Source organism: Oncorhynchus kisutch, linkage group LG16 (assembly GCF_002021735.2).
Source record: "Oncorhynchus kisutch isolate 150728-3 linkage group LG16, Okis_V2, whole genome shotgun sequence".
Taxonomy (NCBI): Eukaryota; Metazoa; Chordata; class Actinopteri; order Salmoniformes; family Salmonidae; genus Oncorhynchus; species Oncorhynchus kisutch.
This window is the reverse complement of record NC_034189.2, coordinates 5,068,873-5,090,503: the sequence shown is the minus strand read 5'-3', so window position 1 is coordinate 5,090,503 and position 21,631 is coordinate 5,068,873. Positions and strand designations below refer to the sequence as shown.

The 21,631-nt window shown below is 43.8% G+C and overlaps 2 protein-coding genes across 3 annotated transcripts in view; both read right to left on the bottom strand.

Moving 5' to 3' along the window:
* Positions 1 to 701: 701 nt before the first annotated feature.
* On the bottom strand, positions 702 to 10,518 carry LOC109884602 (acidic leucine-rich nuclear phosphoprotein 32 family member B). Of its 2 annotated transcripts, none has more exons than XM_031791659.1 (7): positions 10,284 to 10,518; positions 8,563 to 8,712; positions 7,738 to 7,860; positions 5,622 to 5,808; positions 3,895 to 3,995; positions 1,582 to 1,657; positions 702 to 1,352 (listed from the first exon to the last, which is right to left on the bottom strand). In XM_031791659.1, exons 1-7 carry the CDS (start codon positions 10,335 to 10,337, stop codon positions 1,285 to 1,287), a joined length of 759 nt encoding a protein of 252 aa, XP_031647519.1. In that variant the 5' UTR covers positions 10,338 to 10,518; the 3' UTR covers positions 702 to 1,284. The 2 variants fall into 2 exon arrangements, with proteins under 2 accessions (XP_031647519.1, XP_031647518.1); XM_031791658.1 differs by having other exon boundaries at positions 702 to 1,355; positions 10,284 to 10,515.
* A 9,337-nt stretch (positions 10,519 to 19,855) lies between these two features.
* Positions 19,856 to 21,631, bottom strand: part of LOC109884601 (endophilin-A1-like) — a 22,637-nt gene continuing 20,861 nt past the window's right edge. The window contains exon 10 of the mRNA XM_031791657.1: positions 19,856 to 21,288. Coding sequence (XP_031647517.1) covers positions 21,092 to 21,288 — 197 coding nt within the window. The 3' untranslated portion in view covers positions 19,856 to 21,091. The remainder of the gene's footprint in view (positions 21,289 to 21,631) is intronic.

The window sequence follows — 21,631 nt, the reverse complement described above, 5'->3', positions numbered from 1 at the left end:
GACCAGAACCCCATGGCAACCCCATTCCCCAAGTAGTGCACTACTTTAGACCAGAACCCCATGGCAACCCCATTCCCCAAGTAGTGCACTACTTTAGACCAGAACCCCATGGCAACCCCATTCCCCAAGTAGTGCACTACTTTAGACCAGAACCCCATGGCAACCCCATTCCCCAAGTAGTGCACTACTTTAGACCAGAACCCCATGGCAACCCCATTCCCCAAGTAGTGCACTACTTTAGACCAGAACCCCATGGCAACCCCATTCCCCAAGTAGTGCACTACTTTAGACCAGAACCCCATGGCAACCCCATTCCCCAAGTAGTGCACTACTTTAGACCAGAACCCCATGGCAACCCCATTCCCCAAGTAGTGCACTACTTTAGACCAGAACCCCATGGCAACCCCATTCCCCAAGTAGTGCACTACTTTAGACCAGAACCCCATGGCAACCCCATTCCCCAAGTAGTGCACTACTTTAGACCAGAACCCCATGGCAACCCCATTCCCCAAGTAGTGCACTACTTTAGACCAGAACCCCATGGCAACCCCATTCCCCAAGTAGTGCACTACTTTAGACCAGAACCCCATGGCAACCCCATTCCCCAAGTAGTGCACTACTTTAGACCAGAACCCCATGGCAACCCCATTCCCTAACTAGTGCACTACTTTTGAACTGAGCTTATTTATTTATTATTATTATTTTTTGAAAATAAAAGGGGCCCTTGCCAAAAGCAGTGCACTAAACAGGGATTAATTTGGGACACAGACGAGGTTGACGAGTTGTCCCCGACACCAGACAGAGACCCCCCCCGCCCCGGTGATGTCACGGAATGTTGCGCGGTGACGAAAGACCCGGTTGTTTCGGGATTCTACCCAGACCCCCCCCCCCCCCCCCCCAAATGACCACGATACAGGGCAACTTAAGCAAAGGGGTGCGCGTGTAGGATGGAGTACCAAATAGCACCCTATTCCCTATATAGTGCACTACTTGTGACCCTATAGGCTTTTTCAAGGCTATGGTTAAAAGTTGTGCACTATATAGGGAATAGGGTGCCACTAGGTTGGCTGGAGGGTTTGGGGGAAAAGGGGAGACGGGTGATAGCGGCAGTAAGGGGCAACTAAAGGCCAGAGAGGGGTATCTGAGATATGGAGGGGTATCTGAGATATGGAGGGGTATCTGAGATATGGATATGGCCGGGAGATCTCAGATATCGAGGGGTGTGGGGGTCAGATATTGAGAGGTCTCAGATATCAAGGGGTGTGTGGGACGGGGGAGGGACACTCAATCGTCTTCATCCTCATCTTCAGGATCCCTCTTCCTCTTCTCTCCTTTCACAGGAGAGTCATCCTCTTCTGGAGAGAGAACAAATAGATATGGGACCCCAAAAGAACAACGCGTTTGGTTGTGTACCAAATGGCCCCTTATTCCATATGTAGTGCACTACCATGACCAGATAGGGAATAGAGTGCCATTTGGGATCACAGCCTTCGTGTATGCAGGTACATAGCCAAATTAAAATATTTCAATGGAAGTTTGGAAACCTAGAGGACACTTGGGATTGTGTATAACGCTACTAACCGTTGTCTTCGTCATCGTCGTCTTCATCATCATCTTCGTCATCGTCGTCGTCAACATCTCCGTTCACCTCCCCATCCTAGAGAGAGAGAGAAACAGTTCGTACAATGGACAGCATTGTTGTATCGGGTTAAGCTAGCGCCTCCAGTGTAGTATCGGGGTTAAGCTAACGCCTCCAGTGTAGTATCGGGGTTAAGCTAACGCCTCCAGTGTAGTATCGGGGTTAAGCTAGCGCCTCCAGTGTAGTATCGGGGTTAAGCTAGCGCCTCCAGTGTAGTATCGGGGTTAAGCTAGCGCCTCCAGTGTAGTATCGGGGTTAAGCTAGCGCCTCCAGTGTAGTATCGGGGTTAAGCTAGCGCCTCCAGTGTAGTATCGGGGTTAAGCTAGCGCCTCCAGTGTAGTATCGGGGTTAAGCTAGCGCCTCCAGTGTAGTATCGGGGTTAAGCTAACGCCTCCAGTGTAGTATCGGGGTTAAGCTAACGCCTCCAGTGTAGTATCGGGGTTAAGCTAACGCCTCCAGTGTAGTATCGGGGTTAAGCTAACGCCTCCAGTGTAGTATCGGGGTTAAGCTAGCGCCTCCAGTGTAGTATCGGGGTTAAGCTAGCGCCTCCAGTGTAGTATCGGGGTTAAGCTAGCGCCTCCAGTGTAGTATCGGGGTTAAGCTAACGTTAGCAGGCTAACTATATTTTTGTTCAGTATAAATATGCTTTATTAGTAGGTTCATAACCCAACAAACTAATAAGGGATTTTAAAATGAAGTCTTCGTTCTGATTGAAGTTGTATTGAACCGTATTAAAACAATCAAAATCATTTCCCGAATTTTTATACATTTCCTGGACTTTAACTACTATCTCCACACTGTGCCACGCACAGCTGCATAATATGAACTGCTGGAATCTTGGAAATGGTATGACTATTCAAATTTCATAGAACCTTGAATGCATTGTTGTTTGACATAAATTAAGGGAAGAAATATTGACAGGGTAGGAACCAAAGTGTTGGTCAGTTTTTCCAGGTGACCCTAATTGGATGTTTACATTCCATGTTTTCTAACCTCATGTAGCTGCACAAAACATGCTTACCTAGGCCTACACTGTAGTACCAGGCTGTATTAGCTAGATAAGTTTGCTTTGACTCTTGGTACATTTGGGCCTAAAAGTAACTTCAGTCCACCAGCCACTGTGGCATGTAGATGGAGAAATCCACTCCAATTTGTATAAATTATTTTTTTTAAATAAAATGTATTAGTAAGAAGATGCGATATATTGACCAATTTCACGACGAGTCTTAACCAAAATATCAGAAGAAAAAAGATGGGTTTGAATACTCATACTACCCACACTAACCATACTATTAGTGAAGTGAATTGAGTATATAGCTTATTGGTCATAGTATTGATATAGTAAGTATGCAAACAGTCCCCGGATGTCATACTAAATACAGCCAAAATATACACGCAGAGGACACTAGTTCCATACATTAGGGCTGATAATGCAATTCTTCAGGAAATGGGCGTGGCTTCACATTGTTTTCAGATTTGAAGAGAATGGCGGAAAACCTGCAGCCGAAGTAAACTGAGAGCAGATACAAATTCATCGCTTTAACTAATTATGACGTTAAAGAACATCGGACAATGTAATAAAAAAGCTAATTACTTTTCAAATAAATTACCGTAAAACGTTTTTTTTGTTGGCTGACAATTTGTTAGCTACGTTGTCATTATGAACTGCACATCATTACAGCAGTATGTTCCGTCCGGTATGTTAGTCGGCTACTTATACATCAAACTTGCCAGTATATTAATTTTGGGCCAACGAACTACCCAACGCTTATTCCCATCATTCTAAATGGTGTAGTGTGCAAATGTCAATGGACATTTGGGTTCTTTCGTAAATCCGTTCTGGCCATCTACTCCTATTTCAGAGCACTCGCTCCCCCGAGTGTACCAGAGCGCACGATAATGAATTTATGGAGAGCTCAACACCAGTTGAATATGGCCGGTATCAGTTAACATCAGCAACAACAACAAAAAATGTATGATTCAATTGTTCCCAGCAGCACAGTTAGTCACCAACGCTCTGGATAACATGATAACTGCCGAACCAGCTCTGCTAGGGCGAGTAAAATGGTCAGAATTAGAGGTCGGACGATTATTTTTCAACTCCGATACCGATTGGAGAACCCAAAAAAAGCCGATAACAATTAAAATCGGCCGATTTATAACTGACAATTACAACAAATACTGAATGAACACATATAAAAGCATATGCTAAACATGTGACATACGTGTATTCAACATGACATCCGTGTTCTTACCTCTCCACTCTCCCCACTGTCATCATCTTCCTCTGCAACGACCTCTTCGTCGTCGTCCTCCTCTTCGTCCTCCTCCTCTTCAGACTCTCCCTCTTCTCCCTCTGTTCCACAGGACAGAAACAACATTAGACCATCCCTCCTCTCTACAGACTCTCCTTCTGTCCTACAGGACAGAAACAACATTAGACCATCCCTCCTCTCTACAGACTCTCCCTCCTCCCCCTACAGGACAGAAACAACATTAGACCATCCCTCCTCTCTACAGACTCTCCCTCCTCCCCCTACAGGACAGAAACAACATTAGACCATCCCTCCTCTCTACAGACTCTCCCTCCTCCCCCTACAGGACAGAAACAACATTAGACCACCCCTCCTCTCTACAGACTCTCCCTCCTCCCCCTACAGGACAGAAACAACATTAGACCATCCCTCCTCTCTACAGACTCTCCCTCCTCCCCCTACAGGACAGAAACAACATTAGACCATCCCTCCTCTCTACAGACTCTCCCTCCTCTCCCTCTGTTCCACAGGACAGAAACAACATTAGACCATCCCTCCTCTCTACAGACTCTCCCTCCTCCCCCTACAGGACAGAAACATTAGACCATCCCTCCTCTCTACAGACTCTCCCTCTTCCCCCTGTCCTACAGGACAGAAACAACATTAGACTCTCCCTCCTCTCTACAGACTCTCCCTCCTCCCCCTACAGGACAGAAACATTAGACCACCCCTCCTTTCTACAGACTCTCCCTCCTCCCCCTACAGGACAGAAACATTAGACCATCCCTCCTCTCTACAGACTCTCCCTCCTCCCCCTACAGGACAGAAACATTAGACCACCCCTCCTTTCTACAGACTCTCCCTCCTCCCCCTACAGGACAGAAACATTAGACCACCCCTCCTCTCTACAGACTCTCCCACCTCCCCCTACAGGACAGAAACAGTGTGATACATCTGGCTAAATCAGCCCCCCCTCCCAACTGGGGGCCCAAGTTATTATTTTGGGGAATGTATTGTTGGGACATAAAACACAAACAAAACAAACAGGAAATCGGCACCAACTGATTTTAATTACGGAAATGTGTTCCCAAATAAAGCAGAGAGAGACGTATCCTTTGAAATTCTTGTTTTAGTCAAATACTGTATCTGTTTGGGGCTCCTTCGCAGTTCATTTGCAGACTACAAATTATGATGTTCTGGCCCCCTGACCATCTGCTCAAAAAATAAATAAATATATTTAAAAACAACCCCGAAGGCTGAATCTAGATAATCCCTGCCCTATATAGTGTAATCTCAACATCTTCACAAAGAGACATGATAAATAATTAATCTGCCAGATTCATAGAGACACTGGGACCATTTCTGCAGACCGAAACTAGCTAACTAACTACGACGTCCCCTTGGATGTTTTGCTCATTTGACACAACCGTTCAGTTGGTGTTTCTTCAATAATTTAGGGAAGGGGGGGATACCTAGTCAATTGTGAAACTAATTTTCCGTATTTAACCAAACCCCTCTGAATCAGAGAGAAGTGCGTGTTAGGGGGGGCTGCCTTAGGGCCCAGTTGTTGTTGGGGGTTAAGTGCCTTGCTCAAGGGCAGAACAACAGATTTTTTTCCCCCCACCTTGCAGCCTCTCAAGTTTCAAACCAGCATCCTTTCAGTTACTGGCCCAACGCTCTTAACCAGCTACCTGCCGCCCCATAAGTTCCCTCTCGGGGAGTCTCACCTTCCTCGTCCTCATCCTCGACCCCGTCTCCCTCGCCGTCCGAGTCGGAGGCCTCGCAGTCTTCGATATCGTAGCCATCCAGGTACGTGAGCTGCGGCAGGAGCTTGAAGATGCTCTCTCTGTAGTCTCCCAGGTTGGTGACCTCGCAGTTAAACAGGTCCAGGGACTTCAGTATGGGAAGCTTTTTCTAACAAGGGAGAGGTTATAACAGTGTTATTCCCAGCTATAACAGTCTCACGTACAGTTATAAACAGGGGTTAAGGCTAGGGTATAAATAAAGTTTATAAAATGTCAGTTATAAGTCGTATTAAGAGCTACGACAGTCTTATTCCAAGTTATAAGCGGTTATAACCTGTCATGTTGCCCGCTAGAACGGTGTTATTTAGGAACGGTTCCAACAACCACAAGTAGTCTTATTTAGGGATGCACAATATAATCAGCGAACATATCGGAATCGGACGATATTAGCTAAAAAAAAATGCCGCCGCCGGTATCCGGCAATTTGACGAGTAAAAAAAAACCACAATTTGCAAGCCAAGAGCCACCACTACTATCAGTAGCACTGTCAAAAATGCACAACAACGAAAAAGTCTGCAAACACCGGCCACGAACGATGTGTTTACAATACCACGTTGGTAATAAAGCACAACTTGTTTGGCCGTAACTTCTGGGGTAGCTAGCTTTAGCTTAGTATCTGGCTAGCACCAATACAACCAGCCTGAAAACAATGACCTGTAGAAACTGCAGTCATTTTCATTATTCTTAGCAATGATTTAGGAATCCTTGTGAGTTAAGTATTAGCTAGGTAGTGACTTGTTGTTCGCCTATTGAAATTGAACTTCAGTTCATGAAAATAAATAGCTGGCTAGCTACTTAGCCCGGTTGCCCAGAGCGAACGTTATAAGCAGAAACTAGCTTTATCTTGCTAGTGAGGCTCGAGCACACCGGGTTGTGACGCTAGCCACAATAAAGATTAGGCACAATAGTGGAATTTGCCTTCAAAATAAAAGTACGCCTGAAAGTGATGCAGAAGATTACAATTGGTGGAATCACGCCATATTTAGACTAAAAAGGCTGGAATGTGAAGCAATGAAATTTGGTATCAATCTACTCGACTGATGAGTTTACGAAAAAATATTAGCGTTGCTCTTATCGCGGGACCGACCACCATTTATCAAATAAGAACTGTCTCATAAATTAGGGTTATTTTAGATGATGACACCTAGCTATATAGTTAGCTAGCTAGGATTCCCAGCTAGCTCACTATCGCTACTGAAACAGATTGTCATTTTGCTATGTGTTTATTTACCGGAAAGATTAAAAGGCCACAACAAATGTTAATATCGGCCATCTGTATTGTTTTTTTGAGCACTGAAAATATTGGATACCGGTTTCAGCCAAAATGTAATATCAGTGCATCACTAGTCGTATTCAGTAACATTTAACACCGACCAGGGGTCGTATTCAGTAACAGTTCCAACACCGACCAGGGGTCGTATTCAGTAACAGTTCCAACACCGACCAGGGGTCGTATTCAGTAACAGTTCCAACACCCACCAGGGGTCGTATTCAGTAACAGTTCCAACACCCACCAGGGGTCGTATTCAGTAACAGTTCCAACACCGACCAGGGGTCGTATTCAGTAACAGTTCCAACACCGACCAGGGGTCGTATTCAGTAACAGTTCCAACACCCACTAGGGGTCGTATTCAGTAACAGTTCCAACACCCACCAGGGGCCGTATTCAGTAACAGTTCCAACACCCACCAGGGGTCGTATTCAGTAACAGTTCCAACACCCACCAGGGGTCGTATTCAGTAACAGTTCCAACACCCACCAGGGGTCGTATTCAGTAACAGTTCCAACACCCACCAGGGGTCGTATTCAGTAACAGTTCCAACACCCACCAGGGGTCGTATTCAGTAACAGTTCCAACACCGACCAGGGGTCGTATTCAGTAACAGCTCCAACACCGACCAGGGGTCGTATTCAGTAACAGTTCCAACACCGACCAGGGGTCGTATTCAGTAACAGTTCCAACACCGACCAAGGGTCGTATTCAGTAACAGTTCCAACACCCGACCAGGGGTCGTATTCAGTAACATTTAACACCCACCAGTGGTTCCAGTGTGCTGATGTCCTTGAACTTGTTCCCAGAGAGGTTGAGGTGTGTGAGGTTGACCAGCCTCTCAGCCAGCACCTCCAAACCACCAGATATCCGGTTGTCACTCAGCTCCAACTACAGAAGAAGAAATAGTAACATGATTTATTTTCAGTCTAGGGGGTGGGGGGGACAGAAGAGGCTTGTTTGTGTAATGTGACACAGTGAAAAGCTACACTTTGTTATGACTATTAATTATGCATTTAACTGGTCTTAAAAAAGGTAAAAAGATTATTACGATGATCTATGATATTATTACCCATCTTCCAACGGGACTAGTTCATGGAGCATTTAAAATTACTGAAATGTTTTGCCAGATTAAACAAAGTTTAAAAGTGAGAAGTTCAGCTGGTCTGAAGCCAAAACAGAAAGGAAATGTTGAAAACATGCTGGTTTACAGTGATGGTTTCCCTTGTTTAAAACATCCCCTTCAACAATAGCCGCATGCTGGTTTACAGTTATGGTTTCCCTTGTTAAAAACACCCCCCTGGTTTACAGTTATGGTTTCCCTTGTTAAAAACATCCCCTTCAACAATAGCCGCATGCTGGTTTACAGTTATGGTTTCCCTTGTTAAAAACACCCCCCTGGTTTACAGTTATGGTTTCCCTTGTTAAAAACATCCCCTTCAACAATAGCTACATGCTGGTTTAGTGTGATGCTACCTTTCCCCAGTTTGGGTATGATTGATGTGACTATGGGGATGTATGGGCCCTGTTCAGGTGTAGTGCACTGTAAAATAAACAATGGTGCCAATTGGGCCACAACCCTAGTCGTCATACCTTTTTTAATTTCCCCAGTTTGGGTATGTTTGAGACGTTGATGAGGCCGACGTTGATGAGACTCAACAGTTCCAGGTTCTCAAACTCCTCCGTTATGCCCTCCATCTTCCCCTCGTTCGACCGACAGTTATCCAGGACAAGCTCCTGAACCTAATAGAGAAGGACAGGGAGAGAAACAGGGAGTAGGGAGAAGAGGGGGATGAATAAACGTTTATGTCCGTAGTTATTTTGGATATTTTAAATGTATTTCTATCAAAAAGTGCAAATGGGAAAAAATAATTGTGTTTCAAATCTGTCTTATTTGGCACTTGAAAAGCGGCCATGTTTATAAGCAGAACTGTTTGTAAACTGTGTGCACGTGATGTAGATAGCTGGTGAGGGGACTCGATTAACCTCCCCCGGGCTGGCGTGTTTTGAACTGGTGAAATGTGGTTGCTTTCGTTTTGGAACCGGGCCTTCCGGACATGAGCCAAGTGGCCCCGCTCAAAAGTCGGTTCAAAGCATGGGAGTCACGACAAAGATTGTGTGCACGTGCAAAAAATAATTGCTTTTTATTTATTAAAACAATTAAAATTAAACTGCCTTCCCAATGAAAACTACATAGAAAAACAGATTTGATGGAAAAGTGATGTACGTTTCTGGACAACGCACGATGTTGCTAACATGACCGAGCTGCGCAGATTGTTCTATTTGAGATTGGCGCTTCTCCTCGCCGCTTTTGCCAGTTCAAGTCAACGGCTATAGTCCGGTGCCCCACAGCTCAGCATAACGAATCCCCCCCAATGTTACCTAGCCACCTAAAGTAGCCAGCAAAGTTACGTTGCTAGCCAGCTAGTTAACGGACGGGTCTTTAACCGGTCAAAGTGTATCCAAAACAGTTCGCGGCTGTGTACATTTACTATCATTTCAAAATAAACTATTCGTAGCTATAACCGATTAAATAAACAAAAATAGTCGAATGATTCGCTTTCTAGTTAGCCGGCATGCTAGATACGCGCCCAACAGCGTTGAGTCCTATGCTAGCTAAAAAATGGCTACCGACCGCTATGCTAGCAAAAAAATGGCTACCGCTATGCTAGCTAAAAATGGCTACCGCTATGCTAGCTAAAAATGGCTACCGCCATGCTAGCTAAAAATGGCTACCGCTATGCTAGCTAAAAATGGCTACCGCTATGCTAGCTAAAAATGGCTACCGCTATGCTAGCAAAAAATGGCTACCGCTATGCTAGCTAAAAATGGCTACCGCTATGCTAGCTAAAAATGGCTACCGCTATGTTCGCAATGATGTTCAGTGTGTTGGCCTTTACTTTGATAGTAAGGTTGATTGTTACAAAATATACATCTGTATTAAACAACAAAAAAACTACAGCAGATGGCTAACAATATTTATTTTTTTAAACGTATTTTGTGTGATAGTAGTTAACCATTTTGTTAGCCATTTTCCTGTTTACCTCACGGGTCCGGTTTGACTTGTAAAGTGATTCAGCGAAGTTAACGTAGGCAGATAAATTAGCGCTCCTAAAAACGAATGCATCTAATGGCATTACCTAGTTAATTTACAATATACATATTTATCTCATTAGAAATTGAGTTTGAGAAAACGTAGGAGGTAAAGAAAGTATATTACCAGCAGCAGGCTTTCAGAGGACCCCATGTGCTCGACATGACTTCCACACACAGTAAACTTTGGTGTCGCATGTTAACCTAAATCATATACTTACATCCGACGGCGTCCTATTTCTCAGTTCTAGGTGAATTCTCTTTTTCATGTCCATTTTCCCCCCCTCCTCTCTTATCTCTCGGATCTGGTTGGACCGTTTTCTTGGTTTCTACAGCCTTGCTCGCTACCGTTGATGATCTTGAGGCGAAAAGAGAGAGCTGCGTTCGTGGAAGTCAGAAAGTGGGTCAAATGCGAATGATCTGTTTGCGCCGAGTAGAAACGGCGGCGAAACTAAAATACTCAACAGTGCCCGGTGTGGCGGCGTTACCACACTACAGGCAACATGCATGACTTATTGACGAACTACGGATGCACCAAGCTTTGGGACCCAACATCTGTGATGGAAAAAGTCACGAATTGTCATACTTGGGTAAAAGTAGAAATACCCTAATAGAAAATGACTCAAGTATAAGTGAAAGTCACCCAGTAAAATAGTACTTGAGGAAAAGTATTTGGTTTAAAATATACGTAAGTTTCAAAGGTAAATGTAAGAGCTAAAATATACTTAAGTATCAAAAGTAAAAGTATAAATAATTTCAAATTCATTATATTAAGCAAACCAGACGGCACCATTTTTTGTTGTTGTTGTTGTTGTTTTTTATTACGGATAGCCAGTGTCACACCAACTATCACACATAAATGACAAAGGAAGCATTTGTGTTTAGCGAGTCTGCCAGATTAGAGACAGTATTGATGACCAGGGATGTTCATTTGATAAGTGCGCGATTTTGAAAAATTTCCTGTCCTGCTAATCATTCATCATTTTAGGTGCCAGGGAAAATGTATGGAGTAAAAAGTACATTATTTTCTTTAGGAATGTAGTAAAGTAAAAGTTGTCCAAATATATAAATAGTAAAGTAAATTACAAATACTATAAAAAACGACTTAAGTAGTCATTTAAAGTATTTTTACTTAAATTTAAACTGCTGCCAATACACAGACTCACGATTTTGTGTCCCAAAACTAGATGCAGTTTATAGCTGAAAATAAGAACTTATAATACTTGTGATGCATTAAAAAGTACGATGGATAAACAAGCAAGTGTTTGTTTCTTGGCTATTTGGGAGAGAATTTTAGCGTTATTGTTATTACCACGGTATAAATTAAATCGAACATAATTCTAATTTCAAATTCTTCGTTAATGTTGATGCAATATCAGTTGTTACCACACGGTGGCATTCTTGCTGTCGCATTTGCATGGCTATGGACTCTTCTCAGGCCTTCAGTTCCCGAAGTACAATAGCCTACTATGGAACTTTCTGGAGTTAGAATTACGAATTGGAACTATGGTTCCATCTCCAGTTCTATGGTATAAAACTGTGATATCAAACCATTTGGCTTTTGATGTTCCACGTGGTTCCAGTATTCTGATTTGGAATATTCACCAACACTGGAGTTCTATGCCATTTCTCCACACCTTTAGCTTTTCAAGTCTCTTTCAGTGGGCATTACTGTACTGTTGTTTATTGCTGCTGCCGCTGCTTTAAAGCTGCAGTCCGTAATTCAAACAACATTTTGTGTGAGTTTAAGAGAGACAGTAGAGATCCAATCCAGTTTTTGTGTCATAGTGTTTATTTGAACAAGTCACATAACTATATTGTATTCATCATCTCACAACAGACATCATTCAGATCATGGGCTGGTGGTCCAGCATATGAGAGGAACAGCAACACCTCTCTATCCCACCCACCCTCCTCTCTATCAAAATCCTGATTGATACAACAGGCAGATGATACTGTACACACACACACACACACACACACACACACACACACACACACACACCCACACACAGGGTGGAAACCACAGAATTAGAATTCTAATTCTGGAATCCTAATTTATTCCAATTCTGTGGTGGAACACAAACCAACACAGGTAGATGTTGTCTGTACAGTCCTCACTGAGGCTCAAATACCTCAGACAAATAAATAGTTAAAATAAATTAAAAACAAGTCAAAACCATCACAGCAGGAAATCCTGGGTTAAAGTTCCTCCCAAATGTCCCCCCTATCTCCTACATAGTACACTACTATCAACTAGTACTACAAAAAGAATAGGGAGAGATTACAGACCACTGGATTACCTTGGACAACCACAAAAACAGCTGCAGCTATACCCCGTACCAGGCGTTCTACTGTACTGTCTTCACACTGAACACTGTTCGGGCTCTAATTTAAGTTGTGCTTCTAATAACACTGTTATTGTAAGGCCCTTTGGCCTATAGGTCTTAACTAGACCGTAAGGAAAGTACTGACACATACGGTAGGAAGGCGACAAAGGGATGCATCCCAAATAGCACAATATTCCCTATATAGTGCACTACGTTTGACCAGGGCCCATTGGCATTATATTCCCTATATAGTGCACTACGTTTGACCAGGGCCCATTGGAATTATATTCCCTATATTGTGCACTACGTTTGACCAGGGCCCATTGGAATTATATTCCCTATATAGTGCACTACTACTGACCAGGGCCCATTGGCATTATATTCCCTATATAGTGAACTACTGTTGAGCAGGGCACTGGTCAAAAGTAGTGCACTAAATAGTGAAGAGGGTGCCATTTAAAATGCAGAGAGAAAACAACATGAGACAGACAGGTGTAGAGATACATACAGAATAGACAGAGACAGTTCGACAGCCCCACTCATGACAGCCCTCAGTATTTCTGAGGTTATTGAAATGTTAACATTGGTTATTGAAACGTTGACAATGGTTATTGAAACGTTGACAATGGTTATTGAAACGTTGACATTGGTTATTGAAACGTTGACAATGGTTATTGAAACGTTGACAATGGTTATTGAAACGTTGACATTGGTTATTGAAAGTTGACAATGGTTATTGAAACGTTGACAATGGTTATTGAAACGTTGACATTGGTTATTGAAAGTTGACAATGGTTATTGAAACGTTGACAATGGTTATTGAAAGTTGACAATGGTTATTGAAACGTTGACAATGGTTATTGAAAGTTGACAATGGTTATTGAAAGTTGACAATGGTTATTGAAAGTTGACAATGGTTATTGAAAGTTGACAATGGTTATTGAAAGTTGACAATGGTTATTGCCTCGTCATTTTTTTATTTTTTTTATTGAAGATTGTCAAGTCAACTTGTTCAGAGAGAAAGAGAATGTGTATTTTCACTTAGTCTCCAACGCCGATAATACTATCAATAACATGTCTGTTTTCAGAGCAAAAAAACAGCAACAACAAACCAGGGTCTAAAATGGTACCCTATTCCCAGGGGTATTCAACTCTGACCCCTACGAGGTCGGCTGCTTTTCTGTTCTAACTAATAATTAATATCACCCCACCTGGTGTCCCAGGTCTAAATCAGGCCCTGATTAGAGGGGAATCACCCACCTGGTGTCCCAGGTCTAAATCAGGCCCTGATTAAAGGGGAATCACCCACCTGGTGTCCCAGGTCTAAATAAGGCCCTGATTAGAGGAGAATCACCCACCTGGTGTCCCAGGTCTAAATCAGTCCCTGATTAGAGGGGAATCACCCACCTGGTGTCCCAGGTCTAAATCAGACCCTGATTAGAGGAGAATCACCCACCTGGTGTCCCAGGTCTAAATCAGTCCCCGATTAGAGGGGAATTACCCACCTGGTGTCCCAGGTCTAAATCAGTCCCCGATTAGAGGGGAATCACCCACCTGGTGTCCCAGGTCTAAATCAGTCCCCGATTAGAGGGGAATCACCCACCTGGTGTCCCAGGTCTAAATCAGTCCCCGATTAGAGGGGAACAATGCAAAAATGCATTGGAACTGGCTCGGAGGTCCAGAGTTGAGTTTGAGGGCCCTAATATATAGTGCACTACTCTGGGGTGCCATTTCATACACAACCTAAACCCAACCGGGGAGCTCTTCTTAGTGATCCTTCACAGTAAAGAAACCACTCTAGCACAGAGGATGAACAGTAGGGTTACAGCCAGGCCCTTAGTGATGATGTCACCACCACAGCAGCAGCAGCAGCACAGATACTACATCAGCAAAGCACACACACTAGTCGGTGAGCTCGAGACCAATGACAATCTCACTGGAAAAGAGCACAGAAATAAAAATGTATACCAGTACTGCATCAACAACCAACGTATGGTATACATACAGTACATGCAGTACCTATGGTGTACATACAGTACATGCAGTACCTATGGTATACATACAGTACATGCAGTACCTATGGTGTACATACAGTACATGCAGTACCTATGGTATACATACAGTACATGCAGTACCTATGGTATACATACAGTACCTATGGTATACATACAGTACCTATGGTATACATACAGTACCTATGTTATACATACAGTACCTATGGTATACATACAGTACCTATGGTATACATACAGTACCTATGGTATACATACAGTACCTATGTTATACATACAGTACCTATGGTATACATACAGTACCTATGGTATACATACAGTACCTATGGTATACATACAGTACATGCAGTACCTATGGTATACATACAGTACCTATGGTATACATACAGTACCTATGGTATACATACAGTACCTATGTTATACATACAGTACCTATGGTATACATACAGTACATACAGTACCTATGTTATACATACAGTACCTATGGTATACATACAGTACCTATGGTATACATGCAGTACCTATAGTATACATACAGTACCTATGGTATACATACAGTACCTATGGTATACATGCAGTACCTATGGTATACATACAGTACCTATGGTATACATACAGTACCTATGGTATACATACAGTACCTATGTTATACATACAGTACCTATGGTATACATACAGTACCTATGGTATACATACAGTACCTATGGTATACATGCAGTACCTATGGTATACATGCAGTACCTATGGTGTACATGCAGTACCTATGGTATACATACAGTACCTATGGTATACATACAGTACCTATGGTATACATACAGTACCTATGGTATACTTACAGTACCTATGGTATACATACAGTACATGCAGTACCTATGGTATACCTATGTTATACATACAGTACCTATGGTATACATGCAGTACCCACACCCTACAAAATAGCCCGGCTTCCACACCCTACAACATAGCCCAGCTTCCACATCCTACAACATAGCCCGGCTCCCACATCCTACAACATAGTCCGGCTTCCACACCCTACAACATAGCCCGGCTTCCACACCCTACAACATAGCCCAGCTCCCATCCAACCACATAGCCCGGCTTCCACATCCAACAACATAGCCCGGCTTCCACATCCAACAACATAGTCCAGCTTCCACACCCTACAACATAGCCTGACTCCCATCCTAAAACATAGCCTGGCTCCCATCCTACAACATAGCCCGGCTTCTACATCCTAAAACATAGCCCGGCTTCCACACCCTACAACATAGCCCGGCTTCCACATCCTACAACATAGCCTGGCTTCCACACCCTACAACATAGCCTGGCTTCCACATCCAACAACATAGCCTGGCTTCCACATCCAACAACATAGCCTGGCTTCCACATCCTACAACATAGCCTTTCTCCCATCCTACAACATAGCCCAGCTTCCACACCCTACAACATAGCCTGGCTCCCATCCTACAACAAGGCCTGGCTCCCATCCTACAACATAGCCTGGCTCCCATCCTACAACATAGCCCGGCTTCCACATCCTAAAACATAGCCTTTCTCCCATCCTACAACATAGCCCAGCTTCCACACCCTACAACATAGCCTGGCTCCCATCCTACAACAAGGCCTGGCTCCCATCCTACAACATAGCCTGGCTCCCATCCTACATACAACATAGCCCGACTCCCATCCTACAACATAGCCTTTCTCCCATCCTACAGGGCTAGTGTAGATACTGTGGTTGTGTCTATAGTGTTACAGGTATGGCTAGCTAAACCCAGAGACACAGCTAGATGAAACAGTTAGAAAGGCTAGCTCTGTTTATCTACAATTCTCACGTTCCAAATGTAAGTTCCATTCTAGGGTAAAATGCTCATAGATATTTGGGGTTCTGGGCCAGTAGCTTTTAATGACAACATAGATATCTGTGGTTCTGGGCCGGTAGCTTTTAATGACAACATAGATATCTGTGGTTCTCGGCCAGTAGCTTTTAATGACAACATAGATATCTGTGGTTCTGGGCCAGTAGCTTTTAATGACAACATAGATATCTGTGGTTCTGGGCCAGTAGCTTTTAATGACAACATAGATATTTGGGGTTCTGGGCCAGTAGCTTTTAATGACAACATAGATATTTGGGGTTCTGGGCCAGTAGCTTTTAATGACAACATAGATATTTGAGGTTCTGGGCCAGTAGCTTTCAGTGACAACATAGATATCTGTGGTTCTGGGCAAGTAGCTTTCAATGACAACATAGATATCTGTGGTTCTGGGCCAGTAGCTTTCAATGACAACATAGATATCTGTTTTTCTGGGCCAGTAGCTTTCAATGACAACATAGATATCTGTGGTTCTGGGCCAGTAGCTTTCAATGACAACATAGATATCTGTTTTTCTGGGCCAGTAGCTTTCAATGACAACATAGATATCTGTGGTTCTGGGCCGGTAGCTTTCAATGACAACATAGATATCTGTGGTTCTGGGCCGGTAGCTTTCAATGACAACATAGATATCTGTGGTTCTGGGCCGGTAGCTTTCATTGACAACATAGATATTTGGGGTTCTGGGCCAGTAGCTTTCAATGACATCATAGTTATAAGTGGTTCAGGGGCCAGTAGCTTTCAGTGACAACATAGATATTTGGGGTTCTGGGCCGGTAGCTTTCAGTGACAACATAGATATTTGGGGTTCTGGGCCAGTAGCTTTCAGTAACAACATAGTTATCAGTGGTTCAGGGGCCGGTAGTTTTCAAATGACAACATTGATAAACATCATGATGTAACAGTTGACAGCAGAAGAACATGGACAATGAATAGCAGAAAAAACGAACAATACTATATCATGTACAAGCAAACACACATACAAGTAAATATCACTGTATTTTTAGAGTTGGACTCTAGCATGCAAAACACACAGCACAAAGAAACCTACACATTATGGAATAAACAACAATGATGTACTACTTGCGGTACGTTTACAGGATGGTCATTCTGTGACACCTTTCAAACATCTTGAATATAAATAGTCTGTCAGCCCTTCAATAAGGGTGTCATTCAGTGACACATTTCAAATATCTTGAATATAAATAGTCTGTCAGCCCTTCAATAAGGGTGTCATTCAGTGACACATTTCAAATATCTTGAATATAAATAGTCTGTCAGCCCTTCAATAAGGGTGTCATTCAGTGACACATTTCAAATATCTTGAATATAAATAGTCTGTCAGCCCTTCAAAAAGGGGGTCATTCAGTGACACATTTCAAATATCTTGAATATAAATAGTCTGTCAGCCCTTCAATAAGGGTGTCATTCAGTGACACGTTTACCTCATATAGGAGTGATCAATACTCGTCAATACTTACAAATACTAAACAGCTGTTTTGTCTGTGGTAACACAGGAAACGCTGGTATGATCATTCATCTACATACGTCGATGGCTAATAAATACGATTTTTTTCATGAATTGTATAAAGAAAAGTACCGTGGTGAACCTATTGCTGTAAAGTCTGCTTCCAACTCACACTCTCAAATACGTAGATCCCCCCCCCCCCCCCACCCCCCCCGAACGCGGCTCACTCTCCAGTTCCCAATCACCTGAATTCGGATCACCTGTTCACACACACACCTGTATGTCATTATCACACACTATTTAGTTCAGTTCTTTGCACCCCATCATTGTGAGGTGTTGATTGTTTTATGATACACGTCTTTGAGAAGCACTTCCTGTAATTTACACCTCCTGTGTATGATAGTGAGGCAGGCAAAAACTAACGACCCCTTTTGCCTATTCTCCCCTGCCTGTACCTTAGCCTATCAGAGTTCCTGTACCATAGCCTATCTCCCAGACAACGTTACTAGCCTCCTCCTGTGTATGACCTTCTGCCTGCCCCTGGACCCAGCTACCTGCCTCCTCCTGTGTATGACCTTCTGCCTGCCCCTGGACCCAGCTACCTGCCTCCTCCTGTGTATGACCTTCTGCCTGTCCCTGGACCCAGCTACCTGCCTCGTCCTGTGTATGACCTTCTGCCTGCCCCTGGACCCAGACACCTGCTGCGCCCCGCGCTAGAAACCAGCACTTTGTCTCCCTTCGTGTTCATTATAATTGCATCAGGCAGACAGGCTGGGCTTTATACAGCTATCTCAGTAGGAGCTTAACAGACTGGGGCGTGCATTCAAAATGGTGCCCTACTTTTGACCAGGGTCTATTGGGAGGGGGAGAGATCTGGTCAAAATTAATGCATTATATAAGGAACAGGGTTCTATTGTGGATGCACGTAGGCTCCAAACCATTCTTTACCCTATTGTGAACCTGAGTGAGAGGGAGAGAGAGAGGCAGAGAGAGACAGAGAGAGAGAGAGAGAGAGAGAGAGAGAGAGAGAGAGAGGGAGAGCACTTTGTGTGTCCAGCATTGAGGGAATAGGGGACTACATTGGTATTAGGGTCCCATTTCAGACACAGACCTGACCTTGTAAAACAGACCGGCCCGCTCAGTCTCGTCATACCATATACAAGAGGCCTGGCTTGGGCGCACACTGGTTGAATCAACGTTGCGTCCACACTATTTAAATAAAAAATGGACGTTGAACCCAATGTGGAATAGATGTTGAATTGACATCTTCTCCGAGTGGGAGGGGACTTTTACGCTGAAACAGTCGAATGCTGTATGGCAGAACTGGGCTCCTGAGTGGCGTCACTACAGTCCCTGGTTCAAATCCAGGCTGTATCACATCCGGCCCTGTGATTGGGAGTCCCATAAGGCGGTGCACAATTGGCCCAGCATCGTCCGGGTCTGGCCCGGGGGGGGGGGGGGGGGGTTAGGTCGTCACTGACAATAAGTATTTGTTCTTAACTGACTTGCCGAGTTAAATAAAGATAAAATAAATCAAACCGACTGTCAACTCACCTCCGTCCCTTAGTCTTCTCAACAGAGGACCAATCAGTGTGTAATAACCCCAACAACCTAGCTACTCCCCTTCCAGTCCTTCCAACCAAAAGTAGTGCCATATATAGGGAATAGGGTGCTATTTTGGGGATGCATTCGAGGGTCTGTGACTGACACAACAGCTTTAGTGACTTCATGGCCCAGAGAAAACAGGTATCTGGTGATATAGCACGCATCACATAGGAAACACAGTCACAACAGGCCTATAAAACAACAAGCATCTGTAACACCACCATCATCATTACAACGCAGGTTGACGTTTGTTGTCGTGAATCTTGCCTTGAAGGCAGAACTGAGCGATTTCCACTAGATGGACCATCTGCAAAGTCAAAATTGCCTATATACAAATATAAATAATTGAAGATTAGGCATTAAGGTTTTCAATGTGCTTAAGGTTAAGTTCGAACTCAGATGTTATGACTTTGTGGCTGGTGACCATTTCTGCAGAACTGCCTCCAGAACAACATTCATGCCAAGAAAAGAAGAAAAAAAAAACATTAGCATTACAACCGCCACCATGTAACAGTTCTCTTTATTTAACCTTTGAAAACGTCCACCTTTAAATGGCAAAACGTCCACCTTTAAATGGCAAAACGTCCACCTTTAAATGGCAAAACGTCCACCTTTAAATGGCAAAACGTCCACCTTTAAATGGCAAAACGTCCACCTTTAAATGGCAAAACGTCCACCTTTAAATGGCTTGTCCCAGCATGCAATACATTGGAACCTATTACAGTACACATAACCATAGACACATACTGTATATAGATATTTATCCATCTATGGCTCTTTACACAACCAGATCACTACTCTGATTCCACCAGTTAGTTCAACCAGATCACTACTCTGATTCCACCAGTCTTCAGTTAGTTCAACCATGTCACTACTCTGATTCCACCAGTCTTCAGTTAGTTCAACCATCTCACTACTCTGATTCTACCAGTCTTCAGTTAGTTCAACCATCTCACTACTCTGATTCCACCAGTCTTCAGTTAGTTCAACCATCTCACTACTCTGATTCCACCAGTCTTCAGTTAGTTCAACCATCTCACTACTCTGATTCCACCAGTCTTCAGTTAGTTCAACCATCTCACTACTCTGATTCCACCAGTCTTCAGTTAGTTCAACCATGTCACTACTCTGATTCCACCAGTCTTCAGTTAGTTCAACCATCTCACTACTCTGATTCCACCAGTCTTCAGTTAGTTCAACCATGTCACTACTCTGATTCCACCAGTCTTCAGTTAGTTCAACCATCTCACTACTCTGATTCCACCAGTCTTCAGTTAGTTCAACCATCTCACTACTCTGATTCCACCAGTTAGTTCAGTTAGTTCAACCATCTCACTACTCTGATTCCACCAGTCTTCAGTTAGTTCAACCATCTCACTACTCTGATTCCACCAGTTAGTTCAGTTAGTTCAACCATCTCACTACTCTGATTCCACCAGTCTTCAGTTAGTTCAACCATCTCACTACTCTGATTCCACCAGTCTTCAGTTAGTTCAACCAGCTCACTTATCCCTCATTCTTCTTCTTCTTCTTCTTCTTGCAGAATCCTATACAATTGTAGTCCCTTGTTCCTCACAGTTGTAGTTCTTTGTGAAAAAAGCAGTTGCACTCACACAAGCACAAAGAAGAAGGCGTGGATTAGGCTGGGCAGAGGCTGGGCAGAGGCTGGGCAGAGGCTGGGCAGAGGCTGGGGCCCCCGGCAGGGAGTGGGGTGAAGATTGGGTGGGGGTGGGTGGCCTAATGAGGAAGTGGAACCAGGATATCCACGTAGTTGATGGGGAAGAAACCTGATTGGCCGTTGACCATTCCCTCGTACCAGTTATCATCGATCTGATTGGTTAGGGTGATGATATCGCCCTCTTTGAAACCCAGCTCACCCTCATTCTCCGGCACAAAGTCATACAACGCCCGGCAGCACGGTTGGTCCATAGGAGCTGGGGGAGAGAGGGGAAGGGTGGAGAGAAGGAGACGAAGAGAGAGAGGGGGAGAGAGGGGAAGAGAGAGAGGAGGAGAGAGGGGAAGGAGACGAAGAGAGAGAGGGGGAGAGAGTGAGACGAAGAGAGAGAGGGGGAGAGAAAGAGAGAGACCGACAGAGATAAAAACCGACAGACAGAGAGAGAACGACAGACAGAGAGAGAACGACTGAGTGTGTCTGTACGTGGATCTGTGAGTCTGTGTGTCTGTATGTGGATCTGTAAGTCTGTGTGTCTGTACGTGTATCTGTGAGTCTGTGTGTCTGTATGTGGATCTGTGAGTCCTATGTCTGTACGTGGATCT

What these genes read in the sequence shown, in the direction of transcription:
- LOC109884602 (XM_031791658.1), bottom strand. Translation starts at nt 10,337, where the DNA reads ATGGACATGAAAAAGAGAATTCACCTAGAACTGAGAAATAGGACGCCG. An exon ending in GAAATAGGACGCCGTCGGAT is followed by an intron (nt 8,713 to 10,283) that starts GTAAGTATATGA and finishes CTTCTCTATTAG; the next exon opens with GTTCAGGAGCTTGTCCTGGA. An exon ending in TCAGCACACTGGAACCACTG is followed by an intron (nt 5,809 to 7,737) that starts GTGGGTGTTAAA and finishes CTCCCTTGTTAG; the next exon opens with AAAAAGCTTCCCATACTGAA.